Raw genomic sequence first — 15,576 nt, 5'->3', positions numbered from 1 at the left:
CCGACACCCCGAACGCCGCACCGACACCCCGAACGCCGCACCGCCGCGGTACCGCCGGCGCGGCCGCAGCGCAAAGACGTGTCCGCCGCAGCGGCCTCGGGCCTCCCCAGTGGAAACGGCGTTGACCACCCACTGGAAGAGGAACAAATGGCTTGATTTAATTTTTTTTTTAATCTAGAAGAATGAATTAGATGAAATTTTTTTTACATACTTCCCCCTCCTGAGTGAGTAGCTGTCAGGTTGAGTTCGGGGGCAGAGACCAAAATCGATTTTCCGTTTGAAGCTAAGAGGCCGATTCAGTGCCTTGGTCTCAGGTTCAGGGCAAGTAGCCCAAGTCGCCATGAAGCTACTGAGTAAAAGCCACAGATCTCAGCCATAAATTACGTATGTGCGTGTGTGCACACACGCATGTGTAAAGGGTCACAAGCGGGGGAAAAGTCTGAAGGCAGGCAAGAGATGATAAAGAAGAGAGATAAAACTTGAAGTTCCATGAGATCTGAGAGATCATTCTGATCTAAGAAAGGTAAACCTTGTAACAACATCAAAGTTGAACCAACAGGTATGCCAGTAAAACACTTTTATTATTTGCCTTATTTGGACCTAGTCCATATTTTCTATTTAATTGCTCCTCTCATTTTCTTGGTCTTGGGCAATAATTATAAGGCTAGCTTTTCAAATAAAATAAAATTGTTCCTCTGCTCTATGCGGATTGACTATAAAGCAGGTTAAGGCAAGTATCCCCAAACCTGCCGTCCTAGTCGGTCTTGGGGGTTCAGTGTGTGACCCCAGGAAGGAAGGCTGTTTTTCACCCTGGCTCTGGCACTAATTCTTGCACTGATTGTTGGAAGACAAGTCATTTGGAAAGGTGGGTCAGTGAGCCTCTCTAGGCCTCAGTTTCCTTGTTTATTAGTTAAAAATGTTTGATTAGTTAATAGGAGACGTGTGTGTGTGTGTGTGTGTGTGTGTGTGTGTGTGTGTGGTGTGGGTAAGGAATGGCACAGCCATTTTGCAGAACAAACCAGCAATAGTTTCAATATATTCTACGATGAGCGTCTAACCTTAACCTAGTTACTAACTTCTTTGCCGTTGGTCAAGGGGTCCTAGCAAGTGTGCAATGGAAGGTCTAAACAATGTCATCACAATATGAAAGAAATCAAAGTAAACATCCTTTCCATGGCTAATTAATTCCTCTGGTACCCAATGCAGTGGAAACCTTCACTTTACCTGAGCTCAGGGGGACTGTATGCTCTTGGTCTGCAAAACGTGGTAACAAAGCCTATAAATGAAAAATGACTTGTTTCTTATGGAAGCAGCACATAGATAAAGTGTTAAAATTACTGAGAAACACATATATTACTGTCAGTGTTTTTAAGTAATTTCTAGACACCGTAAAATCCAAGCCCTGACTCCCCCTGCTTTGCTCTGTGGCTCAAAAGTTGATTCCTGCAAGCTGCATGTGCCCTCTGGCTTCAGGGTAAACGTGGCCAAAGGAAGCACGAGGGGAGACTGGGAGGCAGGGAGGAGGCAAGGCATCGCCTCTTCTCCTCCTCTTGGTGTTGAGAGATGTCCTCAGCAGCGATCCCTCTGTGGCTCTATCTGCTCCGGGAAGGCTGCTCCTTCCGTGGTCCCACCTCCTGCTAAGGCAGCCCCAGCCTCTGTTCCAGTTCCTGCTGTGTGGTTCCCACGACACCCAACACCTCCTTCCTGGTCCTCCAGCCCTCCCACTGACAGCAGAAGATTCCTGCTGGCGCTCCTGTCTGGATTGCCTCATGGTGCCTTCAGCCCTCCCAAACTCTGCAGTAAGTTCCCTCCACCCGACCACTTGGTCTGGGCTCTGAGACCCGTTCGGGGGCTCCAGTTCTCTGGAGAGCAGACACCATGTTTAGGAGGATAAAGCCCCCAGCAAATGCACTTGGTGGACACATTCCTTCTACTGCCAGGAAAGCTCTCAAACACTGCAATTGCCTGACCACCTAGGCCTGTTTGCACAAGACGTGTGCTCCAGTGGGAGGAACACTGGATGGAGAATTATAGAACCAGAGCTCTCCACCTAGTCATGTGACCTTCACCAGTGCCTTAGAACCAAACAAGAGAGGTTATTCACGTCACAGAGGGCTAAGAGTTACCCTGGCCTGCCCGCCTACCAGGCTCAAGTGCAAAAGGACGTGAAAGTCTGCTTTAGAAATTATCCTGGCCGCTGCAAACCTGTATCTATTATTACATGAGACACAACTGACTTTCATGGGGCAAAAAGCGCTTTGCTCTCCACTTAGGCTGATTTTGATTTTTGAGTCTGGTTTGTCCTAAATGAACTAATACCTAGGAAAAGTGCAGAGACTAGCGCCTAGGGGGCGAAGTGGGTCCCAGCTGTGACTTCTGCGCTGGGTTCTCCTCTGCACCATGGCCACATGTCAGTTTATCAGAGACCACGCAGGGAGGTCAACATGGACTCACCGATGTCGAGGACCCTCTGCTTCGCCGTGTGCTGCCGGGAGTGCCAGTACTTCCAGTATTTCAGCTGCTCGTCCCGGTTCTTGTCTTCGCTGAAGACCACCATCACCACGCTCTGCAGAGGGGACAACCACGGAGCTTACTTTCTGCTCAGCACCTCCTGCTGCACACAGCCTCCAGTGCTGGGAGTCCCACCACAGCTGTGTTTCCTGTCATTTCTGTAAACTTGCTTTAGAGATGCTCAGTTGTAAGGTTTGTATTGTGTTAAATGGGCCTACCTTAAAACGTGATGCAGACAGGAAAACAGCTCATAGAAAAAAGAATTTTACCTCATTTTTACCAGGAGTCATAAACAATCAAATTAACCAATTTATCAGCAAATTTATTATTTTGGGACGTTGAGTGGGAATACCAAAAGATATTTTTTTCTTATATTGGAAACAAGCACATTTTTGAAATTTCACATCCTTAAGCGTAGAGTTTGGCACATTTGTAAAGGAGCAAATATCCGTCTCTGACCTCATTAAATGCCTCTGGCTGGATCAGTGGAGGTAATGAGAGAAATCCTAAAAGATGAGATGATGTTGATGAACACAGATCTAAGCTACAGATATTTTGTTAGACCACAAGATACAAGGTCAACTATGTTATTTATTTAAATAGTGGATGTACTTTTAAAATGAGCTTAAGAAACTAATTACACCTTGTAGAAATAAGAATCCCAAACCACTTTTAAGTCTAAGTTACAAGTAGCCTTGTTAAACAAAACATATGTTAATACATTGTCATTTATGAGATGGAGAAGGTACCAAAAACAAAAAAATAAATAAACAAACCAAAAAAACTCCTTTAATTACAGCATCAGGAATACTGTACCCAGGAATACAGTCCCCCTTTCATTCCATATCTAAAATACTTCTTAGACATTTTTTTTCTGCTATTCCAGAAGAATATTTCATTGACTCTCATTCCTCAATAACGTCTCCTTTGTAGCATTTTACACACTCGCAGCCATCTACTTAGGTATTTTTAATTACTCAGTCCATGGCCAGGTCTTTCACTAACTTATCACTCAGCAAGGGCAGGACAGTGTCACCCCGGGGGCCCTGGTTACTGACAAACTGACAAATAATAGACACCAGATATATGCTTGTGGCCGTACTGCCAAGTCAAAAGCTGGCTTATTCCCAGTGTCTATGTGAACATTTGTTATACAGGAACGCAGGTGTCTGTTAGAAAAACTAGTTTAGAAATACATATCCATGTTATTTGCTTCACAAGCAGCATGACCCTCAAAAGCGTGGAGGAGAGGTGAGGAGAGAGGGACCTGCTGGCACTCAGTCTGCTCTCCATTCTTCCTCAGGCTTTTTCACTTGTCTGTAAGAGTTTACTGTGTGGGCCCCTGCCACCCCCAGTCACTGAAATAAAAACAACACTTAAGGTAACTTTTTCTAGCAAATGACTAACAGCATAAATAACGGCATGTTCTCGGTTTGGAACTGTATGTCTTCAGTGGTAAAGAAGAAGGCAGTTTGAAACTGCCATTGTCCAGGCTACGTGCTTCGACTCGGATGCAACACTGTTCTCAGAAACCAGCACCGGGAGGTTCCAAGCGCATCGCTCCTCCCTCCGGACCGCTCACTCTCCCAGAGCCGAGGAGTAAGAAGGATCCGCTTTGAGAAGGCCCATCCTACTCTCCAAAGCTGTTAGACGGAAGTCCTTAAAAGAAGGAAGGCTCCTTGCTTCAGGCAAAATGGAATGGAAGGAAATAACGTTTCTATATTAAATTATTCCCATGATTTCAATGAAGTAGAATTCTTGGAACAGTTCCTGTACTCCAAGCTGTTGTCATGGACTTAGATTACTAATCATGCGTCATCTTTTCACAGTGATAATAATGGTGTTGGTACAAGGGTGTATATGATTATACACTTGTAATTTAGAAGATTTTTTTAAAAAGAAAATTTATCCAGTGTCTTCTTACCAGGCATCCACATATGAGCGTGTAGGATGCAAATTCTAGGATGTATTTCCTGAGATGGATCCCAGGCTAACATCCACCTGCCTTTCAGGCCTCCATGCTACTCAACACAGTACACTTAGTAGTTAAGAGAATAGGTGAGGAGTTGACTGCTTGGGATATGTAGCCTGGTTCCCTCACATTTTAGCTATGGAAACTTGGCCAGTTGCTAGCTTCTCAAAGGCCAAGTTTGTTCATCTGTAACATCATAAAAATAATGTCTATTTCATAGGGTTGTTGTTAGTTTAAAATGAGTTATGAGATGTGTGTTATTTAGCACAGAGCTTGGCACATAGAAGATACACTTAATAAATATTAGCTGTATTGTTGTGATGATGGTGATAAAGATGATGAGGGCATCCTTCCACCGTATCCTGGACCACAGGGCTGGGACATACTAACTCCCCTGGAGGGCACACAGCACACTGAGCACCTTCCACCTGCCACGGGCTCAGCCTTGGTTGGACATTAGCCCCACATCTCCCCCATCTTTCTCCTCACTCTCAGCTGCCCTGCCTTCTACAGCTCCAGTCTGCCACTGGGACAACCTTTGAGGGAGGAAGTCTTGCTGGACAAATGAGCAGCGATTCTTTGTCTTTCTCGTGGAAACAAAGCCACAAAACCTGGTTGATTCAAGAGACTGCCATTGCAATGATTTTACCTAAAGCTAGTAACAGGCAAGCTGGCCAGCAAGTGCCCAGTGACTCCTCTCTCTTCTACCTCATCTATTACCTTTGCATGGGGGTCGGGGATGGAGTAGACTCACTGTCCCGGCACAGCACAGCGTTCCTTGCTCAGTGTGCTGGAGAAAGAGCTTAGGAGAACGGAGCTCTGGATAAAATAAGGAGGGGTGGGCACCACGCACGCAGCAGCATAAATCATTTTACAGCAGGGCAGGAAAGTCCTTCAACCTCTTTTCAGAGCTCTGCTATAATTTTCCTTTTCAGTAGAGAGGGATTACCAGTTCCCTCCCTTCTTGGGAGGAGCGAGAATGCCAGAAGCTGGCAGCCTTCCAGGGCAGTTTTATTTCCCACAAATAGAACTAACACTCATGAATGTGAAAATTCCTCCAAGCCACTCCTGGGAGGGACCATAGCATGCCTCCCCCTTGACTCCTGAGTAAGAGCTGGGCTATAGATGGTTTTTAAACAAAGCTGTAAAGGACTCAGGGACACAGAATGAATTGCACCCTCCTCTATGTTAGAAAGCTCAGCTCCTTCCTGCCCATAAAGATGCTCTGACTCACAGCTACTTACTTGAAAAATGAAGATCATTTGATTGAAAACAACAACAGTAACAACTAGGTAGCACACAGGCGATGAATGAAGCCGGGAAAATTCCTTGGATACAGTCAGAAGGCATGTTCCTACCACGTCCCTTCCTGGGGTTTATTAGTTACTGATTAAAATGATAAACTGTAAACCAATAAGTTCTCTTGCCCCAACCCTCTGACGTTTGTTCTAGAATTATTTATTTTGGAGTTTTTTCCCTGCCCTTCCACAAGGCTGGCAGGTAGCAGCTGCTTTCATCTGCCCTCCCCGTGCTTTATTTGAGAGACGAGGTCCCTACCCTGACTTTGCTGATTGGGTGTCGGAAGCACTTGTTGTCCCCTGTCTCGCTGAGCGTTATGGCGTAGAACTGTCCCTTGTTGAGGTAGGTCATGGGGCCCTCCCCCTGCTTCTGACGGAGAGATTTGGTGGCTTCCAGGGTGTACTGAAAGGTGCCACTGTGAACAGAAAACAAACACTGGTCAGATACACTCACTTGTACATCTCTGACTTGCTGATCAATTTCACATCAATAGCATTTTGGATGAATGTTAACCAATATTTACTCTGTTTTAGAGACAAAACACAGCATATGGCAAAAGAGATGAGACCAGAACAAAGGTCACTGCTGGTACAATGCACACAACTAACACTTCTAACAGCAGACCATAAACCAGATGGTTTCAAAGGGGAGAAAGTCCATGATGGGCCTGTCCAATTGTGCGAGGCCGGGCCAGGGAGCCTCTGCTACGGCATAGTTGGCACTCTGTAATGCCTGAACTCAAAAATCGATAGAATTTGCCACGTTCATCTTAGGAAAAAGCCAAACGTGTGAATGCTTTTGTTCAATTCATGTATATACCTAAACTTCTTTTGTCTAACCAACATGTTGCAAATAGCTACTTCCCACTTTAAAACATTTCAAAATGTAAGAATCTAAAATTCAAATATTCATTAAGAATCTAGTTCCATACCAGGAAGTATTTTTTTATTTTTGTTCCTTAAGCCTGCAGAAGAACTCAGGACAGGGTTGCTGTTCTAAATCAGGAATTTACAAACAATGGTCCATGGGCCAAATCCAGCTTACTGCCTGTTGCTGTAAATAAAGTTTTATTGGAACACGGCTACACTCGTTTGCTTATATCTCATCTGTGGCTGCTTTCGTGCTACAACAGCAGAGTTGAGTAGTTGTGAGAGAGACTGTATAGGGCCACCAAATCTCAAATATTTACTATCTAGCCCGTTGCTGAAAAACAAGTTTGCAGATCCTTGCTCTTAATAAGTTCCCCTAATATTTTTTAAAATACAATTTAATTAATACAAGGGAAAAAACACTGATTTTTTCCCAACTTTGAAGAATATATCAATTGTTCCAAATGAACAACGGGTATGAACCACAGCCTTTCTGTTTAAGATGTTCACTCAGAATATTTACTTCTACTACACTGCAGGATGGCACAGAGTGATGATCTAATTACAAATGCTTTGAGTGTTTTCTGAATCATCAGAAGCCCTTCACTGGGTCTATTTGAAAGGCTTTTGATGCAAAAATGTCTCAGAGTTTGCTTCTTAAAATGATCTGCTTACAAGATTATGGGCGACTTTTGCCTTCTATGTTAAATATTTCTGCAACATTTGATTCTTTTTTAACTTTCATAATGAGAAAGAAATTTGAAGGACAAAATCATATTCCCCTGACATGATAAAAATCTTAGGCTTAAGCTGATAAACAAAACAAATTCCAGAATATGTGTCTTTGAATAAGGTGGCAAATAAATCATTCAAGACAGAACCAATTCCACTGTCATTTTGCCTGGAAAAAGTAATTTCAAGATAACCAGTGAGTCATAAAATTTGAGACCTGAACAGGATATTAGGAATTGCCTAAACTCAGAGCTTGACTAGGGCACAGGCTGCTTGAAAAACATGAAGAAAGCTGTGAGCCCTCTTCCCAGATAAAAGCACATATGAACACAAATGACTTTTACTATAACGTCAGGGGATTCACATCCCCCAAGCTTATCCGCAACACAAGATAAGAAGCACCTTCCTCATTTCTCAGCCGAAGAGGGGCTGAGAAACTTGCTCACTCCGGGAAACAAGTACAACAGCAGAGAGAGAAATCGGGTCAAGGGCTGGTAGGTCGATGCTCTTTTCATTGGCCTAATAGCTGGTGACACGGTGAATTGATAGCATGCAAATTGTAGATGTATTTCCACATTTTAGAAGGTGACTTGGAACTTTATCTTTCCTGCCTCTCCCCTCCCCTTTACTGCCTCCGAACTCCCCAGCTCTGCCTAGGATGATCCGGGGAGGATGACCGGGGAGCCTGAGGTTGAAGCAAGACCCTGTAGGATCTGAAGAGAAGAAGGCCACACGTGTAAAAGTAAAGTGGCAAGAAATGCAACAGGGGACAAAGTGAAAGTAACAAGGGACCAGCACATAAAGGGCCCCTGACTACTTTCATAAGGAATTTTTGTTTCATTCTGTCTGAGATGGTGAAATCACTCATTCAGTTGTGTCAGTGGGAGGGGGCAGTACATCCCTGCCGTTCTCTCCTGTCTTCAGGCATGATCACCACCGTGGCCTTTGAACATCTGGCCTCTTAACCCAGAATATTCTTTACTCCTCCTTCTTTCCCTGGAGAGCTCCTGATAATCCTTCAAGATTCAGCTCAAATGCCACTTCCTGTGACGCTCTGCCCCGTCCCACTCAGATCCCCCCACCCAGGCCTGTTGGTCATTTCAGCTGTAGATTAACGTATCTCTGTAGCAGGACTCATCACTTACCAAACATACTGCAGCCTGTCTGACATCACAAACTCCTCCAAACGTTTATGGGCCTCTTGTAAAGAGGGGTTATATCTTATCCCCAATCCCTATTGCATTGCTGACACATGGGAGGCACCAATGCAGGACAGTAAAAGGTAGATATGCCCAAAGGAAAGTGCTGGCAGGGCGATCAGTTGTACGCCAATAGCTCAGGAGAACACAAGCAAGAGTGAGGGGAAGGAATAGGACAGGTGGACATTCAGCACTTGGCAGGTGCTGGGAACGTAGCAGGAGGGTAGGCAGACCTTCACACCTCTTGAGTGGGTAGCTGGGAGGATGGCTACATTATTAGGCACAGGAAGAAATAAACATGGAAGAACACATGTGAAAGAAGTAAAGAAGGAAGCAAAGAAGAGGGAAAAAAAGAGAGTTCTGTTTTTCACATGCTGTTTTGGAGACCCACATGTTTGAGGCTCAGAAGAACACCTAAGAAAGGCTGTCTGGCCAACGAAAGGACAAAGAAAGGGTACAGGCCTCAAAAAGTTGATCAGGACTGGAATTAGTCATTTAGAAGTCATTGTGTGGAGAAAAGAATTTTCTCTTAAAGGTTTAAAAGTATAACGTGGGGATACATTTAAGCAGCCATCAGTTCATTAGCTTCTAGGGGCATCTCCTGGTGACCTACCTTGCTGTCTGGTCGTACATGTACTCCTCAGCCCCAACTGAAGCACTCCGAAATTTCTGCAAAATGTAAAAGTCAACAAAATGAAAACAAGTAGGGGAGTCATTATGCAAAAAGAAAAAAAAAGTGTCAAATGGATCCAAACTGTTTTATCCTCATTTTAAAAAGGAAAATTATCCATTTTTTGGTATTATGTTTTGAAATACAATGAAAATGGTTACCATCTGTGTACAGAACTCGCATGTGACCTGTGCACAGAATTACACACAACAGAAAATGCATTTGTGCTTTGTACATTATTCACATGTCTACATTCACATGTCCACAGGGGTTCCTAAAGGGTTTTCAGGTACTGGAAACTGTTTCCACAAACATCTAAATATCTGTTCCATTTTCCTATCTCCAACACTTATTTCAAAAGTCACAAATTCTGAGTTAATGGAACACTGATTACCCAGAGGCCACAGAGAACATCACAAGCAGTATGCAGAGTTTTAGGAGTGTAGTTTCTGGAACAAGACTGTCTCGAGTCACGTTCTAACTCTTTTACCTGCTGTCTGTGCAGACTGAGGCATGTGCCAGACTTTCTTCATCTGTAAAATGCCTGCTTACAGCGATTAGAAGAATTAAATGCATTGGTAGAGGTAAAGTACTAAGACCAGTTCCTGGTTCCTCGGGCGCTCTGTCTGTGTGTATGAAATTCTGTTCTGTAGTAATCACTTGATCATACTCAGTGCCCTTCTCTAAGAACTTCATTATCACAACGTTGTAAGAGTAGGTTTTTGGGAGAAACTTCAAGTCTCAGTATTATACGTGAAGAGGCTTCAGTCCATAGAAGTCTATTGTTATATACTTAGTACAAATACAATGTATTTTGCTACAGTTTAGAATCTTTTCAAAAGTAGTTGCAGAAAAGCCCTAACTCGTGATCCTAAAGTGAATATAATAGACTACTGATGAATCAACTATGTTTCAATAGATAGATAGATAGATAGATAAAAATTAAAAGGCTTAAAAAAAAAGCCAATATTGATGAAAAAGCACTTGGTGGGCCACACACATTTGGATCTTCCACTGTGGCCTTTTTTCTAGCATCTCTTCCTAAGAAACAACTTTCCTGCTTCTCGTTTCTCTGCCATAACTTTCTATTTTTGACAAGTAATTCAAAGATTTCCTTCTCAGGACGGGGTTTCTCACAGCTATTTTTCAAACTTTCTTCACAATCTCTAACCACCATCTCTAGAATGCAGTGTACCCTTACACCACAGTTTACATGCACACACGTGGAATCTTTCTTTTTATCCAGTCTTATAAATTCCTTGGATCCAAGAAGATAGTTTGCCCTTCCAACTTTACCCAAATGCAGTGCAAGAACCTTTGACAAATGTTTGTTAACTGGTTCATTAATCATGGCAGAGAATCAAAGTACAGATTTGTATTCTTTCTGCAATCAGTCAACCAATCAGCAAGGCATCCAGTAGAAATATTCTGGGGCTTCACCACTGATGGGTGCTGCAAGAAATACAAAAAATGTGTAAGACACTTTCCCTGCCTCAAAGATATAAAAATTGGTTGAGGACATGAGTAAATTCATATGGCAGCACCAGAGAAACTGAAATACAGAAAATAACTAGATATGAAAGTCTATGTTGAAACATTCATTCATTCATTTATTCAGGTATCCTGACTAAAAAAAGTACAGAATGAATATTACCAGGAAGAGAAGATCAGCAAAATTATAGAAAGATTTTATGGATATTGTGAACTTTGCTCTGACCCTTTGAAGCTAAGGAGAACCTGGATTAATTGAAGAAATTGAGGGAAAGTAATCCAAGTAAGAGAGAACCACCATAAGTCAAGACAAATGATGGGTACAAAGGTGGCGCATTGATGAAGTCAAGGACAACCCAAACATGATAAAGAGCTCCTCCCAATTCTCTCTTACTGAGTTGCCCCTAGGGGTCCCCTGCAGAAGCAGGCTAAATAAATATCTTTGACTACAGATGTGTTCATGGTAGTCTTTGGCCAGTGGACTTAGATAAAAAGAAAACTGACTTTACTAGGAACTAAAGGGACGGGACAGGGAGGGCTTCTCTGAAGAAGTCACAGAAGGAAGGTGTAGAAGGAAGTAAAGAATATTCTAGAATAGCACTGTCCAATAGAATTTCATGTGAAGATGGAAGTGTTCTATATCTTCACTATCCAAAATGGTAGCCACTGGCCACTTGTACTAGGTGAGACCTAACATGGAGTTAGTGGGACTGAGGAACTGAACTTTTAATTTTATTTAATTTTAACAGCCATATGTGGCTAATGGCTACAGGACTGTGCAGCACAGTTCTAAGAGATGGAATAGCATGCACAAAGGTCCTGGGGCAGGAGGGAGCATATCAGGTTCACAGAACTGAATGAAGCCCAGAGCAGAGAGCACAATGGGGGAAGATGTGCAAGATGAGGTGGGAAAAACAGAGAAGAAACAGAGTGTGCAAGGAAGGCCTTGTAAACCTGTTAAAAATTTAGATCTTAATCCTAAAAACAGAGGGATTTAAGTGATAGGGTGTCATGATCAGATTAGCATTTTGAAAAGACCGTCACAAGTACAGTGTACAAAAGTGGACAGTATTATAGGCCAGAGACAATGATAGCACAAGCCAGTATGGTGGAAGCAGGATGGAGACAATGGATGGATTCCAGAGACATTTAAGAAAGTGAAACTGATGAACTGATAATGACTTAGACGAGGATAAGCGGAGAGCAAAGTATCAAGAAAATATCCTGGTTGCTTGAGAAACCAGAAGGATGGTGGTGCCACTCCACTAGGGCAGAGAACATGAGCAAAGATTGTAAATTAAATTCTGAATACACGGAGAGTCAAATAGGCAGTTGGGCATAAAGGTTTGGAGCTCAGAGAAGAAGACTGGGCTGGAAAAAAAAAAAGGAGAAGTATTCAAGACAGACATGATAACTGAAGCAGTGGACATAAAGCCAAGAGCATTTCCAAGAGGCAAGCGTGATCAAAGTATCAAATAGTGCTGAAAAGTAACAGCTTTAACAGAAGAGGGGTTTCCAGAGCCATTCTATTCAAGAGGCGGGGAGATGGCCACTATGAACTTGAATAATGGATCATCTAATTGTGTCAACTTTGATTACATGTAGAGAAACCTAAATCCTCCCAAAGTATAAAAATGTGTATGCTAAGGATTTTCCAAAAATTCTGCTTGATGCAAAAACAAAATAACAAAATGACAGAAGTTTGGTAGTACGATATACACTGTATCATGTATTTAAAATTAATGTAATAAAATTGGCTGCACTCATCAGAAATGAAGTCATGTTCCAATTTAGTCCAATTTTTAAGATTTTATTCTTCAAATTTGTGGGGAGAGATGAGCTACCAGTTAAAAATTAATCACATTAGCCAGGGCTTAGATCCAAGATAACCTACAGTATCAGTCCACAGATGAATATAAAATCACTCAACTAACCATCATGTGTCCATTGGGCATGACAAATAATCATTCTTCTATTTCATTTCAGGATTCTCTGCAAACTGTGTTAATTTGACAAATAATATACCAGGGCTTAAATAATGAAATAGGTGGTAGAAACAGTGAGTGCTCACCCATAGATAGTTATTCCTGAACTAAAGGACTAAACTAAAGTTCTCAGCCCTCTTGCAGTTAGTTAGGCCCATGTGACTAATTCTAGCCAATGAAATGTGAACAGGGGTAATGGTGTCACTTCCAGGTCATTTACAAGTCAGCGTACCACCTCCAAGGTCTCTCTCTCCCAGCTGGGGTGATCCTGGAAGCCCCTTGTAGAGATGGTAATGTCACAAGATAAAGGGAACCTGGACTCCTGAGTCACTGATCAGAAGACAGATCTGCAGACATGTATCAAGATTATTATTAGCAAGAAATAAATTTTCAGTGTATCAAGTCACTGAGATCTTTTCCTTGATTCCTTCAGCTAGACAGCCTTATGTTAACTGACCTATACAAACTTGTAGTATAGAATAAGCAAATTCTTTCCCTTGAGCCTTATGATGACAATACATAAGATTTTTCTATGAAAGCTCTTTCTTCCACCTCTCAAGTTTTATATGTTCTAGGTGTTAGTACTGCCCTGATTTATATTTATCAACTATACACTTTGCTTATTAGCTGTGACCTTTGGCAAGTTCATAACCTCTCTGAATCCATTCTCTTTATCTGTAAATTGCAAAAAATAATATCTTCCCTGCAGAATGGTGGTATAGTCAATATTAGAAATAAACTGTGTAAGCCACAGTGCCTGGCACCCAGTTGTACTCAATAAATAGCAGCTATTTTTATTTCTCTTCACAGATATAGACAGATAGTAAACTTCTAAAGCACAGAAACCAAGGCATGCCTCTTCTGCCCTCTACTTCCACATCTAGCACAATGTCTAACACCCAGTATAAATATTTACCAAATGCTATTACAAAGAAGATATAGAATAAAATATAAATCAACTTAGCTAAAATAAATTCATTAATGAACTTTTTAATGCTACCACTGGTCCTAAAAAAAATCCCAACCTGAGTTGAACCAGACTGCTCCCTTCCCTGGTATAAACACACACACACACACACACACACACACAGAAAGAAGCCATCTCTAATAACAAATGAAACTTGCTAATTCAACAAGTAGTAAACGTTTTAATAGTTTGCCTAAAAGAAGTACTAGGTTTTAAATTTTCCTTAGTAAAATTTACTTGGTGAAATTACTCTGAGCTCACCTAACCTCATAACCAGTTGAAAATGCCATGGCTAAAGTTCATAGTAGATCTTTCCATTTGATTCACATCAGATTGAAATCCAATATGCAACGTAAACACTGATTCCCAAGACTTGGAGAGCAGCTAAAGCAAATCCAGTGGAAATAATTTTCCCATTGAGTTTCTGCTAAGTTGCTTTCTCATCCACTTCAAAATAAAAGACAATAGCTTCCTTTCATAAGCCTCTTTATCTGCAACACAAACACAGCTGATAACACATCCTCCAAAGAGCACGATGGTTCTGCTGACATTGGACCACGTCCATGGACTCCTCTGGGACTAATGGAATATTTCTGCACCGTGTGAGAAAAACACCAGGAGCAACCCTGTAGTGAAAAAATATGCACCGCACATTTCTGCGTGGATGTGCTTTTCCTGCAGAAGCACCCCTGACTGCTCGAGGGCAAATCAAATATTCAATACCAAAAATTCTACAAGAGCCCTCACTCAGTTTTTTGTTTTTTGTTTTTTTTTTAAAAAAAAAACTTGTTAACTATTTTAAGCAACACAGCACAAGAAGCTAAAGAATCAAACTTTAAGACCCTATTTTTATTACAAGGACACTGAAAGTTTGATATAAGGCCACCAGAACCCAAGAAGCACGGAAGTCTGTTAAGGGCAGGGAATTTATCGTGTCCCGCTCCGCTCATTCCTCGATTTTGCAGGATCCAGCAGGTACTTGGGGATGATGGGGGCCAGAGAGAAAGGACTGCTTATGTGACTTGTCTCCCCTGACCTCCTACCAACGCTGTAGAGAGCTGGTCCCTTCTGCCCCTCTTATTCTCATATGAAAGATGAGAAATAGCTAATGACATAGATAAAGAACACTTAGATTTAAAAAAGCAAACACGTTTGGGCAAGTCGCTGTGTTACGCAGTGGACCTCCTGAGAACTAGAAGGCCTCACCGTCTCTGAGTGCAGAGGTGATGGTAAGGATACAGGTCCTGGGGCCCGACAGCTTGTGGCCAGTCCCATCTCTGCCACTTACTACGAGGGGACCACCGGCATTCTTACACTCTCTGTGTCTTTGTATCCTCACTTGGAAAATACAGATGACAATAACAGTATCTTCCTCATAGGGTTTTTGTGAGGATTAAATGAGTATATGTCACTTAGAATGATGTCCAGCACATGGTATGTGCTCATCAAATGCTTATTCTTCTAAAATATTATTATTTAAGGCTGCAACTTCAGCCTCAGGTGGCTGAATTTTGTCCCAAATGGCAATTTAAATGGGCACAGGTTGCAAATATTTGGTATGCTGCCACCATATTTACTCCTCTTTAAGAAATTAGAAACCTCAAGCTTTCCCCTTCTGCCATTGTCTTGCATTGACCCAGCCGACTGAAAAATGTGATGTCAATGACCATCATCTCGAATGCAAAGGCACTGCACCTAAATGTGGCAGAAGCTGACCTGAGCTAATTAAAAAAAATGCACAATGTGTTCTGGATCAAATTGGAGAGGTTATCCACAATTATATCATCAGCTGATGTTCTTCTGCAAAGACCCCAAGGCAATTAAATGTCTTTTCAGCAAATGGTTCTGGAACATTGGGTATCAATATGAGAAGAAATGGGA

The 15,576-nt window shown here is 42.1% G+C and overlaps 1 protein-coding gene across 4 annotated transcripts in view; it reads right to left on the bottom strand.

The window, feature by feature from the left end:
* Nucleotides 1-15,576, bottom strand: part of GRHL2 (grainyhead like transcription factor 2) — a 144,790-nt gene that overhangs the window by 78,590 nt on the left and 50,624 nt on the right. For all 4 annotated transcript variants that reach the window (XM_015246054.3, XM_031691211.2, XM_015246052.3 and 1 more), the window contains exons 5-7: nt 9,196-9,251; nt 6,041-6,197; nt 2,455-2,566 (exon numbers count right to left, since the gene is read on the bottom strand). In XM_015246054.3, coding sequence (XP_015101540.1) covers nt 2,455-2,566; nt 6,041-6,197; nt 9,196-9,251 — 325 coding nt within the window. The remainder of the gene's footprint in view (nt 1-2,454; nt 2,567-6,040; nt 6,198-9,195; nt 9,252-15,576) is intronic.

Source organism: Vicugna pacos, chromosome 25, assembly GCF_048564905.1.
Source record: "Vicugna pacos chromosome 25, VicPac4, whole genome shotgun sequence".
Taxonomy (NCBI): Eukaryota; Metazoa; Chordata; class Mammalia; order Artiodactyla; family Camelidae; genus Vicugna; species Vicugna pacos.
Note: the sequence above shows the minus strand (reverse complement) of the source record. Positions and strands in the feature narration are given on the sequence as shown.